This window comes from Lytechinus pictus, chromosome 8, assembly GCF_037042905.1.
Source record: "Lytechinus pictus isolate F3 Inbred chromosome 8, Lp3.0, whole genome shotgun sequence".
NCBI lineage: Eukaryota > Metazoa > Echinodermata > Echinoidea > Temnopleuroida > Toxopneustidae > Lytechinus > Lytechinus pictus.
Window position 1 is genome coordinate 30,409,059 of NC_087252.1, and position 22,618 is coordinate 30,431,676.

The 22,618-nt window shown below is 35.8% G+C and overlaps 1 protein-coding gene across 1 annotated transcript; it reads left to right on the top strand.

Moving 5' to 3' along the window:
- The first annotated feature begins 484 nt into the window (after positions 1–484).
- LOC129266143 (uncharacterized) lies at positions 485–21,812 on the top strand. Its single transcript, XM_054903986.2, has 11 exons — positions 485–936; positions 5,779–6,192; positions 6,535–7,014; positions 11,159–11,395; positions 12,343–12,492; positions 13,520–13,672; positions 14,910–15,059; positions 15,544–15,783; positions 16,062–16,278; positions 17,024–17,197; positions 19,517–21,812. Exons 1-11 carry the CDS (start codon positions 879–881, stop codon positions 19,662–19,664), a joined length of 2,421 nt encoding a protein of 806 aa, XP_054759961.2. The 5' UTR covers positions 485–878; the 3' UTR covers positions 19,665–21,812.
- The last annotated feature ends 806 nt before the right edge of the window (positions 21,813–22,618 follow it).

Below are 22,618 nucleotides of genomic sequence, written 5' to 3' on the forward strand. Positions count from 1 at the left end.
TGAACATTAATTTTTTAATTGAGAATAAAAAAAAAAGGGGGGGGGATAGTCGCTTGTTAGCATTTATGGACATATTTTTTTCAAGAAATTTCGTGCCGTGTGTTTGAAAATGTATTGAATAATTTGTGTGTGTGTGTGTGTGTGTGTGTGTGTGCGTGGCAGGGGATTTATCCTACATGCATTAGTGAACAGGTGGCGATCCAACTCCTGAAATCTACTTTTGAAGCTTTTTATTCTCTCTCTCTCTCTCTCTCTCTTTGATTGCGATTTTCGATGTGTGTGAACTGTACAAATATAATGAAGTTTAGATCCCGGTAGAAATTTCAATTTCCACTGTCAATGAACGCCCCTAATACCTCACCAGGACTCGATTCCGTCCGGTATTAGTGGAGTGAGACCCGTATGAAGTCCTTGTCCTCGTTGCTTTTGACCTCCGAATACAACCTACAATTGTTTTCCTACCAGGCAATAGTAAATATCCCTTCAAGCCAACCAACCGATACAAACTTTGGGTTCTCATCCGATCTGGCCTCAACCAGAGTTCGAAAGTAATCGAAAGCAGATTTAACTAATACACCAAGTTCAATGTATCCTTTCCTGCCAACAGAGATTTATTTTGGCACCTCAACAAGGCTACTATCTATATGATATTCACCATACAAGTGGTGTGGAAGTGTAGTATCTATCAAAATATATTACGAGAAATTTCGTTCATTTGGTTTTATAGTCCATAATGTTGATTTTATATTAAATATACATTTTGTTGGTACATCGATTAGCTTCTTCCATTAACCTGGCAAAACGAAAAGCTGTAATCGTCTCTGGTTTTATTCGTGATCGACGTCTTCTGAAAATCGGATGCATAGCAGAACGTAAGGATGACAAAGCATAATAAAGTCAGCGCTTGTATTGTATCATGTTTAATTTGGGCATCTGGTAAGTATTATTAAAACATTTTGCTTTATTTTATTGTATGTTATTTACCATTTCTTTATTTCATTCATTCATTCCCTTTTTTGTTGGGGGCGGATGGGTCATGCAGTTTCAATCTCATTATTTCAATACATATATCATCTAAACAACAAGAATAATATACAAATATTGCCTACCTAGAGTTTGAATTGAACATTTCATTTCCTCGACGGAGTTGTGTTTTTCCCGAAGGATTATATTTTAACCGAAGCGCGCAGCCGAGGGTAAATATTGTCCAGAGGGAAAAAAATAGAGTTTCGGAGGGCATTTGAAATGTTATTTATTAAAACGACAAACCAGGCAATAACTGTTATATACAGTGCGTCCCACAAAAAACGAAACCGAGATTTATCGATGATGTATCATAACTTAATCACAAATAAAATAAACAATTGACCTACCATTGTAAAGCTTAGAATCTCCTCTTTCATCTGAAATTACTTAGATTATTTCTCATTCGCGCATGAGTGAGCAAAAACAATTTGAAGAGGGGATACCAAAAATTCACTTGGCGGGCTGTATCTGGGTTTCAAAAGGAAAACCACAGTTTTAAAAAGGTCAATATCTGCTCTTTAATTTGATACCTCAATTACAGAAAATGGTCAAGAAATAACAAAGTTCTGTTTATTTGAAATAAGGCTCGAATTTCAATAATTTCATAAAATGAAGAGGTTTTACAGGCTAGCGTTCAAACTCACACGACACTCCGTTTTGTTGACGATCAGCCATGCATTAAGTCTTTTGTTAACCGTGCGATAGCTTCTGTGGGAAGCCGGTGAAAACACGTTTATTTAATGAAATTATGGAAATACAAGCATTGTTTCGAGGGAACATAACTTTTTTTACTTCTTGACCATTTTCTGTGATTAAGGTATCAAATAAAAGAGCAGATATTGAACTTTTTAGGTATGTGATTTTCTTTTTGAAATTCAGATACCCCCCGCCAAATGAGTTTTTGGTATCCTTTCTTCAAATTATTTTTGCTCACTCATGCGTAAATGAGAAATAATATAAGTAATATCAGATGAAAGAGAAGATTCTAAGCTTTACATTGGTAGGTCATTTGTCCATTGTATTTATGATTAAGTTATGATAAATCATCGCTAAATCTCGGTTTTGTTTTTTGTGGGAAGCACTGTATATATACTGTCATGGGCATAGTACCATCTTTGCCAAACACTGCTAAATAATGTATTCAGACAAATGTAAAAAAACCTACGCCTTTATAATTTCACTATGAAATGCCAACGCGTGTGAAATAAATCATCAACTTCTTGTTGGCAGATGGTATTCCTGTTTCGGAAATAATGCCTTAAGACAGTTCCGTAAATCGCAGTTTAATTGGTCGTGGGGTCTCATTGATCTTATTTAATTTGCTGGTGATTACTTTTCAATTGAAATGATCTGGCACGCAATCTAAAAAAATAAATCAATATTCGTATTTTGTGTGGTTAGTTGTATTATATCTCGTTATAACCGTAGATCCTTTTTGATTAGTAGAAATTATATTCACCGGTAACTTGTACAACCTGAACGTCCTCTATTATAAGGTTATAATAAATACTTTTGTCAAAAAGCAGCTCATGCAATTATTTTTAATAATAATTTAGAAACAAATTTTAGTCGTTAAAGATCCTACCATTAATGGAAAAAGGTCTGATGGCAATTTTTTGTAAATACCTGAATTAAATTCTGGTCTTGGTAAGTAAATTATGTTATAAGTTTCATGATAATGATAAGAGTCATATAAAAGCAATAGTAGTGATGATGATGGCAACAATAATAATGAGAATAATAATAATAATAATGTCAATAATAAGTATAACAATATTTGAATGCTAATAATTATGATAAGTATTCTGGATGACTCAAATTTTGCAAATGTTTTGTTGTATTTGCTTCATACCTGTGTAACTTTTTTGTTTCTTTGTTTGATTTTGTTCATGCATGTCTAATGTATATTACACCAGTGGAAAACACATTTCTTTGTAATAATGTTTGCGAAGACAAAATAAATATATTGTATCTTGTATAAAAAAAATGATTTACCTCATTTCAATATTGTCGAATATTTTAGTCATCAAATTGGCCAAGACTTGATAATTGGCTTTAACATACCTAAAATAACAATTAACTGGGTTTGTTAAAAAGGGGGACAACACGAAGATATTTGGATGATCCACTCAGTTAGATGTGAAAAATTGCTTTGTGAGATGAGCCGCAGCAACCGCAGCTTGTCTGCCATGGCTTCATTGGCCCGTATTCTGAAGTCAGGTTTAACTTAGACTCAGGTTTAAAGTTGTGGTTTAAGTATGGACAGCCAATTGTTACATAAATCACTAACAGTAGATATATCATACTTCAGCTCATTTGGCTCTCAAATCATTCATAATTGTCTAGGAAATATGAAAAGATTATTGTCTTCACCATCGATGAATCAGGAAAGAGCACAGTAAACATAAGAAACATACAACTTAATACAAATTTTGATACTTTTGGCTTCCCATACTTAAACCACAATTTTAAACCTGAGCTTAAATTAAACCCGACTTCAGAATACGGGCCATTGTGTTCTAATCATCTTTTTCCTATGCTATCGATGTGCAGTTCATATGACTTTGAGATTAGCTTATATTTTAGGAGATCTCTTTCTTAGACTGTAAATATTGAAAGGAGAAGTATTGAATTTGAAATATACCACTTAAATGACACTGTAGCCCTCGGTACTTCAAAACTTCAGTGATGATGGGGAAAAAGTACATGATTGACACGTTTACAATAAAATAATGCATATATTGAAGCTCTCCACTCCCAAAAGTGCATTTACATTGAAAGCGTTACTCAGGCATTCAACGTTTATGTAAACACAAATACTGTTTGTCTTGGCAATCAAACCATTGTAATGTTTGACCCCTTTACATTTTCACTAATCCTACCCTGACAAAGTTTCAAAACCAGGTATCAACGACCCTCTTTCGGTTGTATATTCTTCCCCTTTCAGGTCATCGGAACTCGCCCCATATATATATATATATATATATATATATATATATATATATATATAGATATATATATATTGTGAAAGAAATTGATGAAGAGAACAATGGTAGGCGTAGTATAAATCAAGGTTCCCCAGAGCTATCTACCCTTTGGAAAAATTGGTGATGCCGAAAAAATGTCTCTGCCGGCTGAGGCATGGAGGCTTGTCATTGTTCAAAACCCACCTAAACCCGACAAAGGAAATTATAATTGGTATCGTGTCGAAAATCTGTCTATCTGACAGTCAACCGGATCGGGGTCGCCCTAGCCACTAACCCGTTTCTGTGGTCTGGTGGTTAAGGCACCTGCGTTCAAAGCTGGGGGCCCGGGTTCGATTCCCGGCAGAGACATTTTTTCGGCATCCCCAATTTTTCCAAAGGGTAGATAGCTCTGGGGAACCTTGATTTAAGCTACGCCTGCCTTTGTTCTCTTTATCCATTTCTTTCACAAAATATTTAAATAAAAGAGTTGCCAAAGCTGATGTACATGTATAATTTAACATATACACTGTATATATATATATTTATATATATGGTAGTTATCTGAACATACATTTAAGTGTGACCATTGCAACCTACTAAGAACACATTTTTATAATTGTGACCAAGGAAACAAATTTCGATGCATGTATAAAAATAAATATTATTTTTTTATACGCTATTGATATAGATCAGAACTTCAGTGAGAATTAAGTACCTATTTTTTATGGAAATCATCATGATAAATCCTCCTTACAATAACCCCTTTCGACCCCTTACTTGCATTTACGATTTATAAGTAGACATAAGTTTTTTTTTGTTTTTTTTACGAAATGCTTTTTTGTTTTTATTTATCTGCTTATATTCCTATTTGTTTTGTATTATTTTGTACTTCTTGTTTTGAACAAAATATTGGCGAATGCCAGTGACGTTCTAATAAATTCAATTCAATTCAATAACTTTCTTGAAAAGAAAGTACCACCATTTTGGAAATACAAGACAGGAACCTGACGTCAAATTTATTGAATGTCTTCGTTCCAGTTTATCACACTTACTGGTATATATGGACATGCACAATAAATAATGTCATGTGAACATTTGTTCTACACACATATACATTTATGTATGCCTGTGTGTATAAACATGCATTCATACCTGCAAACCGGTAGTCTTGATAAATTCATTTTTGAAATTTTTGAACTCCTAAATCCATTTTTTGTTTAATATATTATTTTTTGGGCTGGGCTCTCAATGAAAACAGTAGTTAGTTTCCTGACGGGGTTACCCTTGATAAATAAAACCGTGTAAATAATAATGATAATTGCTTTGATTCAATTTTTTTATTTAAAAAACCCTCTAAGTTGTATTCTTAAAATAGATTCCGAACCCCAAATTGTCCTAAACGTTATAATAAATTACACATTTTAAGTTTGTAATATTAAGTTCCTTGTATAATTATGTGACTCTGAATGTACATGTTTAATATATTTGTTCTCATTTATTTTTATTAGTTTTGCAATATTTATTATGTTTATTCTAGATGTTTGATCAACGTGTTAAAGGCCTTTTGCTTTTGCTCGTAGGTCTTTCATTCTCATGAATGAGATAAATATATATTTTTTTTTAATTAGAACGTCAATAAAGTGAATTGAATTATATTTCAGAAATGAAATTTCGAATGTCATTTATAAAGGTTGAGAAATGTTTTAGAAATAACCCCCCCCAAAAAAAAAAAAAAAATCAGAGTGCCCACGTATAAATGCATAATGTTTGTGTCTTACATATCCAGTTTTATTTCAGGTATTCATAGTGACTTCTGCAGGGGGTCCCTACCCGTCGGATCGGGAGCTCTGCCAGCAAAGCGAGGTGGATGCATGCAGGAGACTCGGCTTCCGCAACATCTCCTTGAGTGACATATTCGGTTTGTTTGTCCCTCAGAGCGGGATCGCGGATGCAGTAGATCACCTGATGCCTCTAGTTGATACCGGGTGCTCCCGGGACCTTCTTGCTCTGATCTGCGGTGCCTACCACCCACCGTGTGACCATGAGAATGGGGAGAGGATGCCGCCGTGCAGGGACACCTGCAGGAAGATCATCAACCAGAAGTGCAAGGGACAGATGAAGCGTTTGGGATTCAGGTCAGAGGAAGTCTTGCAATGCAGAAACTACCCTTCCAAAAGACAGGAGAGGCGATGTCTGAACGGTAGGTATAGGTCAATTATGTTCATAAAGCCATCCTTTATTTCGCTCTGTATCCGTCTCTCTCTCTCTCTCTCTCTTTAAAACTGAGAGCATTCTCAATTCTACATTCGCTCACTGTACAATTAGTCGGGTTTTTAGTCGTGCAAAGCCCGGGATAATGCCGTACAAATACCATGCGGAGGTCGTAAGATGTTCTTACGATGTATTTAATGGCTATGATCCCATGATAAAGAAAAAAACAAATTGACAGATAAGCTCAAGATATCGCTGCACATACACTTTATCGTCGATTATAGCTGTTATAATATATTTGTACGATTTGAACTTTTGTTTTTGTTTTTAGATCTCAGCAATTACCGAGAGCAAGAAAGTACCACCACCACCATGACCACCACCAGTCCTACAACACCCACCACTACTATTAGCATGAAAAATGTTACATCTAATATTACGATGCCAAACAATACCTCCCATATCACCAATACTACCACCCCAGCCACTAACACAACCACCATTGCCGTCAGACCCACGTCGGATGAGTCCCGTGTTCCTTCTGTTATTTTCACCCTGGAGCGATCTGCATCGAACGACGGCTGGGTGCTGATCAGGGAACCTAAACCAAGCCTGATTCCCGAAGTCGACGGCTTCGAGGTCGTGTACTACAACGACCACGGTGATGACGGCGGTGTGAGGACGGTTTATGGTCAAGACCAGATACAACTTCATTTGAACTCTGATGATGCGTACACTGTCTTGATCCGAGCCTTCAATGAAACTGACACAGGTGCTTATCAGGATGCCCGCATGGAACCCTACATTCACCGTAAGAATCAATACCAATTTTCCTAACGCTATACTATACATACCATTAGAAATTATGCTGAATATGTATCTTTTATACCTTTATCAATTACCATATTAATTGTAGTTTTCTTGTGTGCCTCTGAATAGAATATTTCTAGATAGACGGCGCTGCTTACCTGCCTATCTCCAGGATCTTATTACATTCGTAGCTGCTTCAAATAGTGGACATTCGATGTCACATCGTGACTCAAACCCAAACTGGCTTTCAATCAAAATCACAAATGTTTGTTCATACATGTCAACCATTTTGATTTTCAAAATAAACCATTTGGATTTCAAATAAAGATTGAAGATATTCCTACCACGGGGATAAGGTGGTAATACATGTACATGAGTATCAATAAATTGGAATCCGTTGGACTGGGGTGAAAAGAAAATCCGATGGGCTTGTTGCTATTCACACCCGTTTTGAATTTATTTCAAATCTTTGAGAGTTACAGTGTGGTTGTTTTAATACAAATTGCATACATTTTTATATTTCATACTTGAGCTGTAACATCCAAAGACGAAACTAGTTCAAATACTAAGATCCTGCATAAAAAAGATATATTTCCTTTCCATCCTATTCGTTTCTATCTCAATGTTTTATATATATACATGTATATCATCAGGGATTTGTAAATCATTGAATACGATGAACAAACTCTTTATCTCAATGCATATATAATATGAAAGATTGCTCGCATTCTTTTTTTTTATATCTATGAAATTTTCCTTTAGGCATTAGATATAGTACCCATTTTAATATCTTACGTTCGACATTTTCGTTAACAGTAATCAAATGCGTCGGTCATTAACACAGTAAGACAATTTTTGTTTTGCCTTCTCATAGTGACCTACATATTTTCTCGACTCAGTGAAAATGAAGCCCAAACCAATAATAAGTCCAAGGAACGTTTAGAGGATTTCTTGACATACAGAGGGCGATGTCGTCATCATAAATACAGAATTATTTGACATGGTTCGGCCAACCCGGTTTATGTGCCATGTTACCAACAAGGCATACGATGCTTTGTTAGGCAAACCCCAAACGAACTGATTTGCACCATGATGGTAGCCTATTAAAACTGGGTTGGCCGACCTCTCTCTGTCAATGTCTCTGCATGAATATAATCAAGCATGTGTTTTGGGTTTCATCATAATACAAGTGCCCACGAGTCGGTCAGTTTCTCACTTGATGGTCTGACTTACATTAAAGAAGTGGTAGATTATGTAAAAACATATTCTGGTAGCCTTCATTGGAACATACCACGGTGCTTCGTATAACTCTTGTTCAAACAATATACATCCCAATGTCCACAGTGGATTATGTTGCTTGGTTGTATTGTTACACATTAAGACGAAAACTAAAAACTACGCTAATGGAAAAGACGCGGAAATCAATCAAGGGTATCTGTCTCTAACAACGGAATTCTAGTGATTTACGTAGCCATACGCAGAGTACTTCGCTTTTCTTGTCTCGAGTATTACGCTTACTCCGTTACGATAAATCAACCGAGACTGTAAACTAGGCTAATAGTATTAGGTACGGACATCTTTTCAGGTTATCTGTCTCTAATAGCGGAATTCCGAGCACCAGAAAAACGATTTTTGCCTTGAATTTATTTCATGGTGTGTTTAATTTTGTTTTGTTTTCTCTCTGTAGTAAATGTATTCATGTACAAAGGTGCATATAGTGAATATTGTGCCTGGGGCAAGTGCAAGTTTAAGCAGCTTGGAAGCATTTGATACAAGAACAGTCTGCCCCAATAATGACTACCCATTTCGGACCCCGAGGAAAAACAAAACATAATATTATTATTAAAGGCACCAAATAGAGGATCCATCCGTTTTGTTTAAGTATTGTTATTACAGCTTTTAATTGTTTACTTTGTGTTATTTTCATTAAGTACATAACTCAAAACCGATTCAAACCCATTATCAAGAGATGTGACAAAAGAAAATCGTCTCCGGAACGGTTGCTAATATTTTACCAACTTTCATGTATTTTTTAAAGCTAGTGTGGTAACTCGACCGATTAAAGTTCTCAATGGCATTTTATATTCTTACCTATTCTTATCTTATCTTCTTTACATTTTTTTTCTGAAAGTGGCGTGCCAAAACCCCGTGCCCTCCCTCCACTGATTAACAGTTGAAAGCGCGAGGACCACGCAGGGATTGTTTGAAATATAAACACGCAGATGATCCTATTATTATTCTATCATTGACGTTTAACAACAAAAAAAGTAACGATTGAAATCACAGCCCGTATACCTGCTAAACAGATCAACTGATGACGTCACATTGCGAGAGTAGAAACATCCCGACCTTTTGATTTCAGGTACACTTTTTTAAATTAAACCCGTGCACCATTGTATTTGTGTAAAGAAGATATCGTGTTTTATCAACTAAAATGCATTACAGAATGCAGATAGAAGGGGAGGGTAGGCTGGGGTTTAGGGGAGGGAGGCCGCGCTTGCTGGGCTTGGATGGGATGTGTGGGGGGGGGGGGCGATTGTGGTGGGAGGGTGTATGTTACTTTAATACTCATTCAGTTTCATTTCATTCCTTGCGTCGCTATAAATTAATGTTTGTTATATCTGTAATTTTTTCTTCAGACTAAGTACATAATTTATATAAAGTTCGTTCTAGATGATTTGAATGTTATATTGTGTATTTTTTGTACAATTTTGGTATTATGAATATTTGACTTTGTAATCAGTGTTTTTCTTGATGTACTATTACTTGTGTGATATTCAACTGAATGATTTTAATAAATAATATTACTAAAATATTCATGGAATGGGGCAGTCTATGGTTACATTGCTTTGCCCTTAAAGGCGAATGAAACTCTTGGAGCAAGTTAGCTTTTGTGAAAGCAGAAAAATCAAAGAATAAGATCAACAAAAGTTTGAGTAAAATAGGACTAGCAATAGAAGAGTTATGAGCATTTGAATGTCGAGATCACTAATGCTATGGAGATCCTCCCATTGGCAATGCGACCAAGATCTATGATGTCACAGATGAACAACTCTCCCCTTTTGGACACTGAAAATATACCCCAAAACATCTCTTTTTGCTCATTCTAATCATATGACAAACGATTCATCAATGATATAATTTTGTGAAACCTCTTTACTTGTCCTCTCATAAAGAGAACACCTCACTTTGTGATAGACTCTATAAAAGTGAGAATATAAGTGAAATAAGTACTAAAGTAATGAGGGAGTTGTACATGTGTGACATCACAGATCCTGGTTGCATTGCCAATGGGAGGATCTACATGGCATTAGTGATCTCAATATTCAAATGCTCATAACTTTCTTATTATTCATTCAATCTTCCTCAAACTTTCAACAATATGTTTCTTTGATTTTTCTCTTTGATATGGTTTCAGCTGGTTTCAAGGGTTTCATTTTCCTTTAACATGTGCTCATTTACAATGTTTGTCTTCACAAAGGAGTAAATATCATTGATATAAATATATATATCAACATAAAATCGGACATAACACGAGGCTCACAATGTAAGACAGTCGCCTGCAATATTTCCAACTGATTAATTGATATTTTATAATTCATTGAATTATTTACTATCTTTTATCATTTTGTATATATTGTATACATTTTCTCAGTAGCGTGATAAGGGGCCTTTTTTAAAATTTGAATTTGTTGATAAAGCTTAACAATAAATCAATTATTGATATCTATATTCTTAAAAGTATACGTTCTCTTTCTTCCCTTTTTCATTCTTCTTTTTTTTTTGGTCATATTATTTTAGAAGGCGAAATCTGCCCCGTCTTTATCTTAGTCATTTCCCTCTCTTTTATATATCAATAATACATTATTATTTTATTATTCTCGAAATTCCGTCGGTTGAAGGTCAATCTAAAAAAATTGTGGTCGGGGACCAATCCAAAAGAAATCGTAACAAAATTAATTATAAATCTAGTAGATTGAAAATCTAGTGGATTGAAAATCCAACTCTGGATCGGTACAATCTATTTAAATCTAAGGAATGTAGAAAGTAACTTGTAAGTATTTAACTCAGCCATTTTGTCCTTTTTATCAACATTGTGATTTTGAAATTTTATCTGAAAACCTTTCTTATGTATCTTACTACAGCTCACTGTGAAGAGATTACATTTTCAACATTTCGTAGCCTGTGCAGTAACGTGCATTACCGCCACGTTCAGTATTCGACCGGAACGGCCTTCCCCTCCCAGGCCGCTGCTGCTGGCCTCATTGCACCGGTTGAGAAGATACTGAGAACCATGGATACCAAGTGCGCTGATTTTATGAGACAATTCTTGTGCACGGTTTATGCACCGCCCTGTGTAAAGATGGGACCGCATGGACCAGGTAAATTACAAAAGCAAAAACAAGTACAAAATCAACAACAATAACTATTAAGAAATAGGTTTCTACCTTGATGTTCACAGTTCCCTGACTTTCGTAATTCATATTTTTTCCTTTGAGACTATTTTTTAAATTAAAAATCGACATTACAAAGCTCAACCAGTTATTAGTTTTTCGTTATCCTTATTAATATTATTACCTTCATTATCATTGGAACTAGTAGTAATATTTAAAGAGCTTGATTGCAAAAGCGCTAAGATCCACTTTATAACCATTCTAGGAATATTATAGTTTGTTTTTATTCTCCCATATTGCAATTTTCCTAGGCGAAAATAAATTGACATGATATACAACCCTATCATGTAAACATAAACTTGGGTTTAAAAGAAAACTACCAGTCGTCATGGCCTATAAATGGGGATTTTTTTTTCTTGGCATTTTTATATTTACGTTTCAATGGGAATTTCAACTTTTCTTTTGTATAATCAGAGCGACAAAAAATCTATACACTGAGAAAAAAATGAATTTATGAAAATAGGATCTGACAATTTTTGCAAATGAGCTCTTCAGAAGAGTTTGCAAAAAAAAGATAGATCTAAGAAAATCACGTTTTTTATTATCCCATATTGCAATATTCTTATGCGAAAATAAATTGTCTTGATACCTTACCATGTGGTTCACATGGTAAGGTATCAAGACAATTTATTGTAAATGATAAATAAATAACACAAAATATATAAAATGAAATATCAAAACATTTTGCAAGTGTGTGACTACAAAACAAGTGGTTTTAATTTTCAATTTATCAATTTCATCCACCCCTCATTTCTTATTCATTCACTGCCTATCCTCAGGAAAAGTTGCTCTTATTTTCTTCACCAAATTTATTGAGAATTTGTTTGACTCATTGCACTTGGATGATTGAAATAACTGTTCTGTTTCTTTTTTAGGATATTTGCTACCTTGCCGTGAACTCTGTCAACGTGTCGTAGATTCGTGCAGCGCCGACCCGACAGCGGACGTTTTCAGTGAAATGGGATACCTCAACTGCAGCAATTTCCCGTCAATATTCGACGACAATGCAACTTGTTATAGTAATGGTGTGTAAATGAGCTTCACTACACCTACAACTGGCGCTGCCCCCACCTGTCTCACCCGCAATCTGTTAACCGTTTGCAAATGTGTGATTGGTCAACTTAATTACTCATTTTTATCTTCATGCATTATGTTATATTGTATTTTCTACGATGCATTTTCTACGACAACGAAAAAAAAAAATGATTAAATCGATTTAATACACGATCGTTTTCAACTTGCTGTTCAGTGGTGGATCAAGGGGGCTGGGGGCCGCCCAACAGGGCTACCACTGTATTAAAAAGTGGTGGTTTATGTAAAGAAAAACATAAGAAAGATGAGCACCCCCCCCCCTCCCCGCCACGCCAATGTTCGCAAAAGGAAAATCGACACATAAGCAAGTCGTAAATGTTGTCAAAGAAATTTCGACGGGAAAGTGCTAGTATTGTGGCCATTGACTTATATGTATTACCAGTTTTTCCTCGTCAGAACATTTTTGTTCGTGGATGCGCAAATGCGATTCGTATGAATAGCATCTTTTCCCAATCTCTACGCAGACACCTTTTACAACGTACCTATTTCTTTGAAACTGAAAACCAAATCATAGAGGGTTTTTTTTTGTCCAAAGTAATGCCATTTTCCCAGAGACCGGGGGAGCTTATCATTCATATTTTTGTCCGATAAGTTGTCAGATCTGACAACTTTTCCGGAATTTGATTGGCTAAGAACCATTGTTATTATGGTAATTGTCGAATAAAACGGGACGCGTCGGATAAACTGTCCGACAAGTCTTTCATTAAATGCTCCTCTTGGGAACGCTACTGCTTTGATTCACCGATTTTCGACAAAGGCTAACTTTTTTGTCATTGGATTTTGACAACAAATACTATCTGCGTTATAGAACACGTCTGCGTCCTGATTGCGAAAATTACCTGTTTTCAGTTACAGGCCTCATATAAGGTGACAAAAGTTCTTATAATAATACTAGAATAAATAAAGTAATAATGAATAATAATATCCCATTATATTCCACTAATCACCGCCTGATAACAGAAGTTGAGATCTCACTGTGGCCTGTTGTTGCCGGAAAAGGTCACGTGATCAGAGACGAGGGTTCAAATATCACCGCTTTCTGCTCCGCCAGCTGTGAGAACTGCTCTCGACCGCAGTGGCACGATCCTAACGGCAGAGAAATCACTGAAGACGGTACGTTCCTTATTAATGTTCCTTGTTTATGATTTTACATCGATTGTTACTTACACTATCTTTTCTGTTATTATTATTATCATCATTGTAATAATTGATGATGTCATGTTGATCAAACAAACCAACAAAAACATAGATTAAAAAAAAGATATGTTCAAAATTAATAAAGATGGAGTTAAATTTGACTTACCCCAAATAAATAGTGGTTCTGCACTCTTACAATTCGGAAATATAAATGGATCGGCTTTTTCTTTTCATTCTTGACTTGACATGCATCTTAAGCTACAATGGAATAAAGGTTTATAGGCTCTCTGCTCTTAGACAAACTGATAATTTCTTGTTCTCAATCTTCCTCACCTTTTCCAGTTTGTTGCCTTCATTCCCTAACTCTCTCACGAACATACCGTCATACGTACACACGCACATCACCATTCACAGACAAACATACACACACATGCACACACGCATGACTCTCTGACTCTCTCCACTACTTCTCCCCCCATGATTGTCTATATCATTTTATTGCACCCAGTCTTTCTGTTTCCTTATATTCAATAAACTTCCTTATTTCCTTAAACCTCTCTTCAGCTACACCCTCTGGACTTATACAAGTATACGTATTTCTCTGATTATAATATACCCCCCTCTCTCTCTCCATCTCTATTTTCTCCTCCCTCCATCTCTAACACCTCCCCCCTCCTCTCTGTATACAGTGCGTCCCAGAAAAAAACCCCGACATATTTTATGATTGTAAAATTTGTCTCTGAAAACGGGTTTCCTTTTTTTTCTGGGACGCACTGTATACTTTTATCCATAATTATACTAAATAAAATGAAATAAAACACCATAATGAGAGAACGTTCACGACAGTGGAGCGCTGTGGCCCAGTGGATTAGTCTTCTGACTTTGAAAAAGAGGGTCGTGGGTTCGAATCCCAGCCATGGCGTGATTTCCGTCAGCAAGAAACTTATCCACATTGTGCTGCACTCAACCCAGGTGAGGTGAATAGGTACCCGGTAGGAAAAAGATCCTTGAATGCTTGAGCGCCTAGGCAGCTCAGCTAAAACCGGGGTAATAATAATAATAGCAGGGCCCGCTGGTCATGCTGGTAGAACAATTTTCGATCGAAACTGAAGTGGCTACCCTAGGTCAATATACCTATTTTATTATTATTGTTATTATTACAATAATAGGCCCTATCTTTTTTCCCATTGTCCGTGTTTTTCGTCATCAATAGGAATAGAAAATACCATCAAGGATGTATACACCACCAATGTTGGCACCTTTACATCTATGTTGACGATAACATCATTGAATTCATCATGGGTTGGCGAGTATATCTGTTGGTTCAAAAATCAAGAGAAAACGATTTCCGTCCAACTAGTTGGTACGTATTATTTTTCAATTTTAACCCTCAAACTGTTAAACAAATAGATTCAATGTAAGCCAGAGAGAGAGAGAGAGAGAGAGTAGCAATCTAGTTGATTTTTTTTTTCGTTTTTGTATTCTCAAAATAAGATAAATGGAACTGACAAGATCGTCTGGTAATATTTGCAATATACACATTATTTTTATACAAATAATATGTCAACATTGTAATTATATTTTATTTTTGGGGTATTAATCATTCTAATCGATTTGTATGAATGATATGAAAAATAATGTCAATTGAGATAATAAAACAAATGGATGTTAAAACTATTTGACCAAAATAGCTTACTTTTTTTTTCTTCAAAACGTCCATATCCTGAATCTTTCTTTATTTATGAACATTTGAATCTACTTCATAGATTTTATGGAGCTGTTCCTCAGGCCTTTTCAAAATAAAAACACATGCAGAATATCCTCTTTCATTTCTTCTTTCGAATCAGGGATGCCAACGTCATCACCATCTGAAAGCAATGGCACGTTAAATCAGTCAACGACTCCAAATTTAACGGTAGCGACCAACGAGACAATGGTGTACAATGCCACAATGATGTACAACGTCACTACGACTCCAACACAAAACGTCACAATGGTTTATAACGTAACATCCCAACCTACACCGTACTTCATGAATGACACGTCACACAACGTCACAATGATGATAAATTACACCACGGCATCAGGTACGAAACATAATGTGATTACGAAGTTGCGTGTAGTTTTGCAGTTTTAGGTGTGTGTAAAGGAAATGCGATACCTGATGATTTTGCGAGCGAGTGCATTTATACATGCCGTTTCTTATAATTTCAGTATATAATTTTATTAATTTCTTTTATCGGCAATCGCCGCTTGTATCTAAATGCCCAAAACCAAACGTAATTGGAAACGTGATTGTTATTTTATTTTTTTTATTTCAAGACGCAGCGTTTATGTGTCTTTCTTTTCTTTTCTCTTCCAAAAGAAACTAATATTACCATACCGGCCAAGCCGCAGAATGCATCTATGTCAAATGCCACAACACCAACAGTAAACGGTACTACGCCCTCAATCTGTCCACAATGGAGAGGTAACAATACAGTTTTAGAGCGGTCCTACGTCATCGAAGATCGGGGAATGACGTCGTTCTTCAGGGGTTGGGTTGACGTACAGGGACAAGGAGCGGCCAACGACTTCTGCAGGTATTGGGCATGTGATTATAAACAATGGGTACCGTCGTTTGATAACTCATGTATACATCATCATCTCTTATATCATGTATCTTCGAAACTTGTTTTGTATTTTTGCAGTTATCAAACTGAAAGAGCTTCCTAGGTTCAGTCGCTTCCTCTTAGTTCTGCAATCTTGTGTAATAGACAAAATACCTTGAATACATATAAAATAAATAAACAAAAATCTAGCCAATTTTCTGTCAGAGACCTTTCATCACTCTAAACTGGAGAATAAAACATTTACCTAAATTATTTTAACTATTATTATTAATTGTCGCTGTTGTTATCGACTTTATAATTATGGTGGTAATTGCAACTTATTTCATTACGCATTTTTTTTGTCTTACATGCAATATTACTCCAGTCAAAGGCTTCGACAGATGGAATACATAGTTTTATTTTCCTATATTTCGTTTTTGTTTCAACATTTCGATATACAGTCTCTTATTTTGTGTCGTTCAGTCATGTAAACAAAAATTAATTTAAGAAATTCAAACGTCAATTTATTATTACGAATATAAACATGGTTCTCAAACTAAAAAAAGGCATTAGTTCCTTTTGATTAATAATTTTAAGCACAATAATGTTTGCATTATCGTCATCACCATCATCAATATCATCATTACCTCTAGTATCACTAATTCCACATCCATTACGGTTAGCATTATTCGACTTCGCATGCCCTGAAATTTGCATTAATTCTTCTTTTTCATAGAATAGTAAGAACTGATGGGAAACCATTCATGTCCTGCTTACTGGCTGGTTCGATGGAAGATGACCTATTAGCATACACATCTCCCAACCCCTCCGAAGAATGGTTTGACCCAGGCTATTCCAATACTTGGTATATGAAAGACGAAGACGAAGATGGACGAGATGACTATTGCAGGTATGAAGAAGGCTATTGGTGTTACGGGCCTAATTACAACTGGCAGGCAAAAGATATTTATTCGAGCCAACCCAATCTCAATTTTTAAAATTGATATCGCTGATTGACAAAAATGAATGAATATGTCTGACAATATATCACTGATTCTAGGGAGGGTACTGACTAAACTTCCCTTTTTTCAAGTTTGAAAGATATATCACCACTTTGGAACTATTGTTTTTACTGGCGGAAGAATTAGGGCCATTTTACTCTGTCAAGCGATGAATTTGTTGTTGTCGTTGTTTTAGATTATACGGCGCGTATCATTCAGTAGTGAATATTTGCGCCAAATTAGTAGTGAATATTTGATCCTGGCAGGTGTAGTCTTCATAAATGCCGATTTATTTTTAAAATGAGCCGGTCGAGGTACCCTTTTCTGGTGAGATATGGAATATCAGACGTATATCCCATCCACTGGTAGTAAACATTCAACCCTCGAATTTCCTCCTTATTTTTTTTTTTTTTTTTAAAGTGCCACCTTAACATACGAGTCTATGGGAAAGTATTTAGGCCTGTGATACCTATATTGGGTTCTTAAACTTTAACGTAGGCTAAAGTAAGGAACGTACCTTCCATTTGCATGCTCTGCAATGCTGCAGTTTGCGAAGGCAAAACTATTTACTTGAAACGGTACCCCTTTTGTCTCGGTATGTTATCAAGTTACGAATAAAATTAGGAATACAAGACATATCAAGAATCACTTCACTGTTCCCAAATCACTAAACCAAAATACGTCTTCCGAGTGACTAATTATATATGGATGGTGTTCGCCGTTCACGTAGGAGCTTACAGCGTGTGTGTGTGTGTGTTTGTGAGGGATTCCACAGGCTATTGCTGAAACTTACAAAAGTACCCCACAATCTGGTGCCCCATAAGAATCCTGGTGTGCGTAAGTGTGTGTATGTGTGTGTGTGTGTGTGTGTGAAGGGGGTTATGGCAGCTGAATACTGCTGCGAATCAACAAAAGTATAGATATAAATAAACCCATGCAAAGGATATCATTATCCGGTGTTTTAATGAAACACTTTCATTCAGTTTCAGTAGATTTTTTGTTGCAATAATTGTTACCCGATACAATGTATACATGCAGGAGAACCACTGCATGAATCATCAACATGCCGGAAAGGTTATCATGGTCAATGGGTGGATACAATCACAATGATCGCATAGATAATGCGTTTTTTATTGTTCATAATGTAACGATGGAAATTACTATAATCAGTGGCGTACCTAGGATTTTTCACAGGGGGGGGGGGGCAAAACCATCCGCCAAAAAATTTGACAAGCAAAAAAAAAAAAAATAATAAAATCACAAATGAAGGATTTCGTACCAGAAAAAAAATTTGACAAGCTTCAAGCTCGTCAGGGGGGGCAATAAAGGTCTTCAAGCTCGTCAGGGGGGGCAAAAAAGGATTTTCAAGCTCGTCAGGGGGGCAGTGATACGTCCTTTGCATGGGTTGTGGCTCGTCAGGGGGACAGACTGCCCCTCTGCCCCCCCCCCCCACCCCGTAGGTACGCTAGTGACTATAATCCTTTCCTGGTTGGTCGTTTTGTGTGTGTCGCATTTCTGATTTATTTTTGGTAACTTGCACAAACATTACCTCAGGAAGAGTACTACAAAAGAGTGCACTATCATTACCATTATGTTTTTCTTCTTTTTTAAATTTTTGTTTGGTACCTGATTTTTATTATCTTCTTCATCTATTTATTTTTTTTCTAATTAGCTTTATCTTCTTACTTTTCGTACCCTCCTCTCTGCCAATTATGCCACCTCCCACTTCTCATTTTCTGGGCTTTTGGGGGTTCAAAGTCGGGTTGTTTTAATTTATTTCGTTTTGAGATTAGTCTTCCCTTACTTCCTAACGACGTCTTCTTCGCTGACGTACAAGGGGTGTCTTCGACCCATGCCACTCAAAAAGCTCTACGATCAATAGAGAATGTGGGAAAAAGAAAGGCAAAGATAGTGTTATTTTACGAGGAAGTATTGTATCAAAACCTACCACAAAATCAAATTTTCATTTTAAACTGGTAAAAAAAATACTCGCACATTTCACTCTCTTGGGACTTTGAAGAAAGGGTGTTTTACACGCCATGTTGAGCACTCTTTTTTTTTTCTCATTTCGCCGCTGCCCCCTGCTTTATTTTTCCCCGATTTCCCATTCTCTTAATTTCCAGACTTCTGAAAGTGTAAATTGAATATTTGACTACAATTTTCAAATCGATACTGCGGTATTTATAATAGACTTTTTCATTCTTCCTTTTGAAAACATAACACCACAGATGCGTCGGAAGTGTGCCGGATACAACGGTTGTATGTATGAAAGCTGGACCTGCTGGATTCGAGGGTCAGGAAAGGGATTTTACACCGGAAAGCTCACCGATGGATTGCTTCTACCTCACCGCTGATCCTTTCTTTGGATTTCCGTAGTTGTGGTCAGCAATAAACTCCAGGGGAGTGTTTCACGAAACATATTGTCAGTGATTTCCACTGACTGATTTGGCTTGAACCAATCAGAAGCAAGGATTTATGCAGCGTATAACAGTTGCCAAGGATAATCACTATTTCGTTTCATAAAACGGGTCCAAGAAGGTTTGGACGGGAACATATTTTCTCCATTTAAAAAGTGGAATCCATTTCAAAAGGACTGGGATAGCAGTTGGCCTAATCTATCCACGTCATAGAAGAACACTCCAATTAGATTACACCATGGTGCTCAGAAACGTGCTCTGAACTTCTGAATATTTAGACATCCATCTCGGATGTATTCATTCATCCTTTGGCAGTTGTTTGAAATTAGAAATGCGATGAATCGAAAAAAAAACAATAGAATATTTCAGTATCTTGATTCAGAGATGTCCTTCGAAGTTCATTCGAAGAAGGCACCACGGTCATCAAATTAAGCGTAATCTGTCCTTGAACATTTATTAAATAGGATACTTACAGATCATTTTTTTTTCAGATAAAATAGTGAATTTCATTAGATAACCATAAAAAAAAAATTAACAGAGGGAAAATGTGACTGCGCCAAGTAGCCAGAAGAAAGGGTACATTCATAATTTTCTTCTGATTTCATACTATCTAGGTTAAGAATCAAAAGACTTTTAATCCATCATTCACTGTTAAGCATGTTAACATGGTAAATTAATTTAATTCCCAAACATATGTTATTATGTTTTTTTTTATTTGATGATTGTAGTATGCCGATTATACATGTACCTATTTCTTTGCTATTTATTCAAAGTATGTGGGTATATGCATACATGTGCAACGGGTTCCATGACATTTGCTCAGGCGACAATTGCTACGCTGTAAATTCCACACACCAACGTCAACCCTGGATTTAACGCTATACCCTGTCCTAAACCTAACGTAAACCCTATTGCAACCCTAACCCTATATCCTAGACGAAATAAAGCTGAAGCAATTGTCTCTGGTGTTTCGGTATCAACGACGCCTTTCACCTTTCAACGAATTGGATATAGATTGCCAAATGACTGGCTTGAAACGATCTGAAATATTTTCATCACACGCGCTTTTATTGCAGCAAGTTATTTCAGGGAGCATTATTTTAATTGCTGCCATTGGAGCCTTACCAAAAATAAATCCTGGGCTGCCTTGTCTATTTTCAAGAAGAAACGTGTTTTTTATTATATGTACCTCCTTTCTGAGAAGATAACACACACAAAAAATGAAAAATAAATGATGAGAGTAACGGTTTGCAACTCGTCAGCGATTCGAATGCACTATATGAAGTTATTACCACAACCTCGAATTTATTTTAAATTATCAGGAGTTAGTTTCCGGAGAGATGTCGAAAACATGAAGCTCAATTATATCAAACCTTAAAACTGTGTTATCTAATTGTGTATATGTTAAGGGGGAGGGGGTGTACATGTATTATTCGTTTAATCTAGGGAGAGTAATTAAGACCCTACAGTATTACCATAACGCGCTTTACCTCATAATTAATTTTGCACAAAACATGTATAATTTTTATTGTAAACATGATCTGATTTTAAATACGAAGAAATGTAAGTTTAAATATTTATCTTGTTCATGTTTTTATAACATTCATTTGCGACGTTAGTTAAGGACGCTGGTATATTCAATATTGTAACATATTGTAAACAAAATATTTTAATTAAGTTTTGTTATGAAAAGTATGATCATTATGGCATTGTGTTTTTGTGAATATTATTTTTCGGTATTGTATATTATTTAACATCTTAAAACAAATAATCCAAATGCAAATGATTTGATATCATTTCTTCAGAAAATTTAGTATCCGTTGTTTTTTAACATTCATGCAAAAGTAAAGAACAATTACTCTATAGAAACAATCGTTTGTCAGAAGTATTGTTCCCATCTTTTTACTACATGTATCAAGAGTGTAATATTTCCTCTGAAATATAAGAATAAATAGACAATAAACGTATATTTAGGAATCGAAAATCGATAATCAATTCCATGTTAATCTAGTTGTATTTATGGCATGTTTAGTAAAAAAGGGAAATGAGGTGACTAATGATAAATGCATGAGTTTTATATCGTTTATTAAAACACAGAGATCAAGTGATTGTGATGTTTTACCATCCTGGTGGACTGTACTTTCACTGATGTTGATGATGATGATGATGATGATGTGAGTTGGGTTCTCGCCTTCGCCTTTTGTTACATATCATAAAGTAAAAGGCGGGTGTCTTTGTGAGGACATGAAGGGACGTGATGCGGGAACCTTCTCCATAATTTCTGCTCCGCATCTGTGTTAAAACAAGACAAAACAAGAAAAAAAAACCGTTAAAATTGTCACTTTTCGTCATTAGCTAGTTTTGTAATTAATAACCATGATAGCGTTCCCGTCGGAATTCGCAACCGAATTAACTTATCACAAAATGTCGCGTGTCTCTGGTACACGACTTATTTAACAAACTGCCTACAAAATGTTAAGTAATTTGGCATATTTTAATATTTTTCGTTTAAATCCCACAGATTGCAATTTGCAGTGTTTGATTATGAAACACAACATGTTACCTCAAGAAGGTGATATTCAGTTGAACTGTATACTACTACCAGTGACTACTTTAAATCCTACAGGTTTCAAACAGATACCACCGTTTTATGTTTTGGAAACGGGTTAAAACATAATTAGAAGACAGATAATAATATATAACTTGTAAATAGACGCAGCCTGGCATGAAACCAGTATAATTATATTCATCAGCCACTCGTTTTGTTTGCCTATTGGAGATCCATGCTTGTTATTAATCTCCCATGATGTGCAAACAGTACTTACAAACTGATTGGGTATTTATTCATGACAATTATGATTATCATAATTGTTTACAGGTTCAAGGGGCCGGAACAGAACAAACTTTTATTTC

What these genes read in the sequence shown, in the direction of transcription:
- LOC129266143 (XM_054903986.2), top strand. Translation starts at nt 879, where the DNA reads ATGACAAAGCATAATAAAGTCAGCGCTTGTATTGTATCATGTTTAATT. An exon ending in ATGTTTAATTTGGGCATCTG is followed by an intron (nt 937 to 5,778) that starts GTAAGTATTATT and finishes TTACATATCCAG; the next exon opens with TTTTATTTCAGGTATTCATA. An exon ending in GGAGAGGCGATGTCTGAACG is followed by an intron (nt 6,193 to 6,534) that starts GTAGGTATAGGT and finishes TTTTGTTTTTAG; the next exon opens with ATCTCAGCAATTACCGAGAG.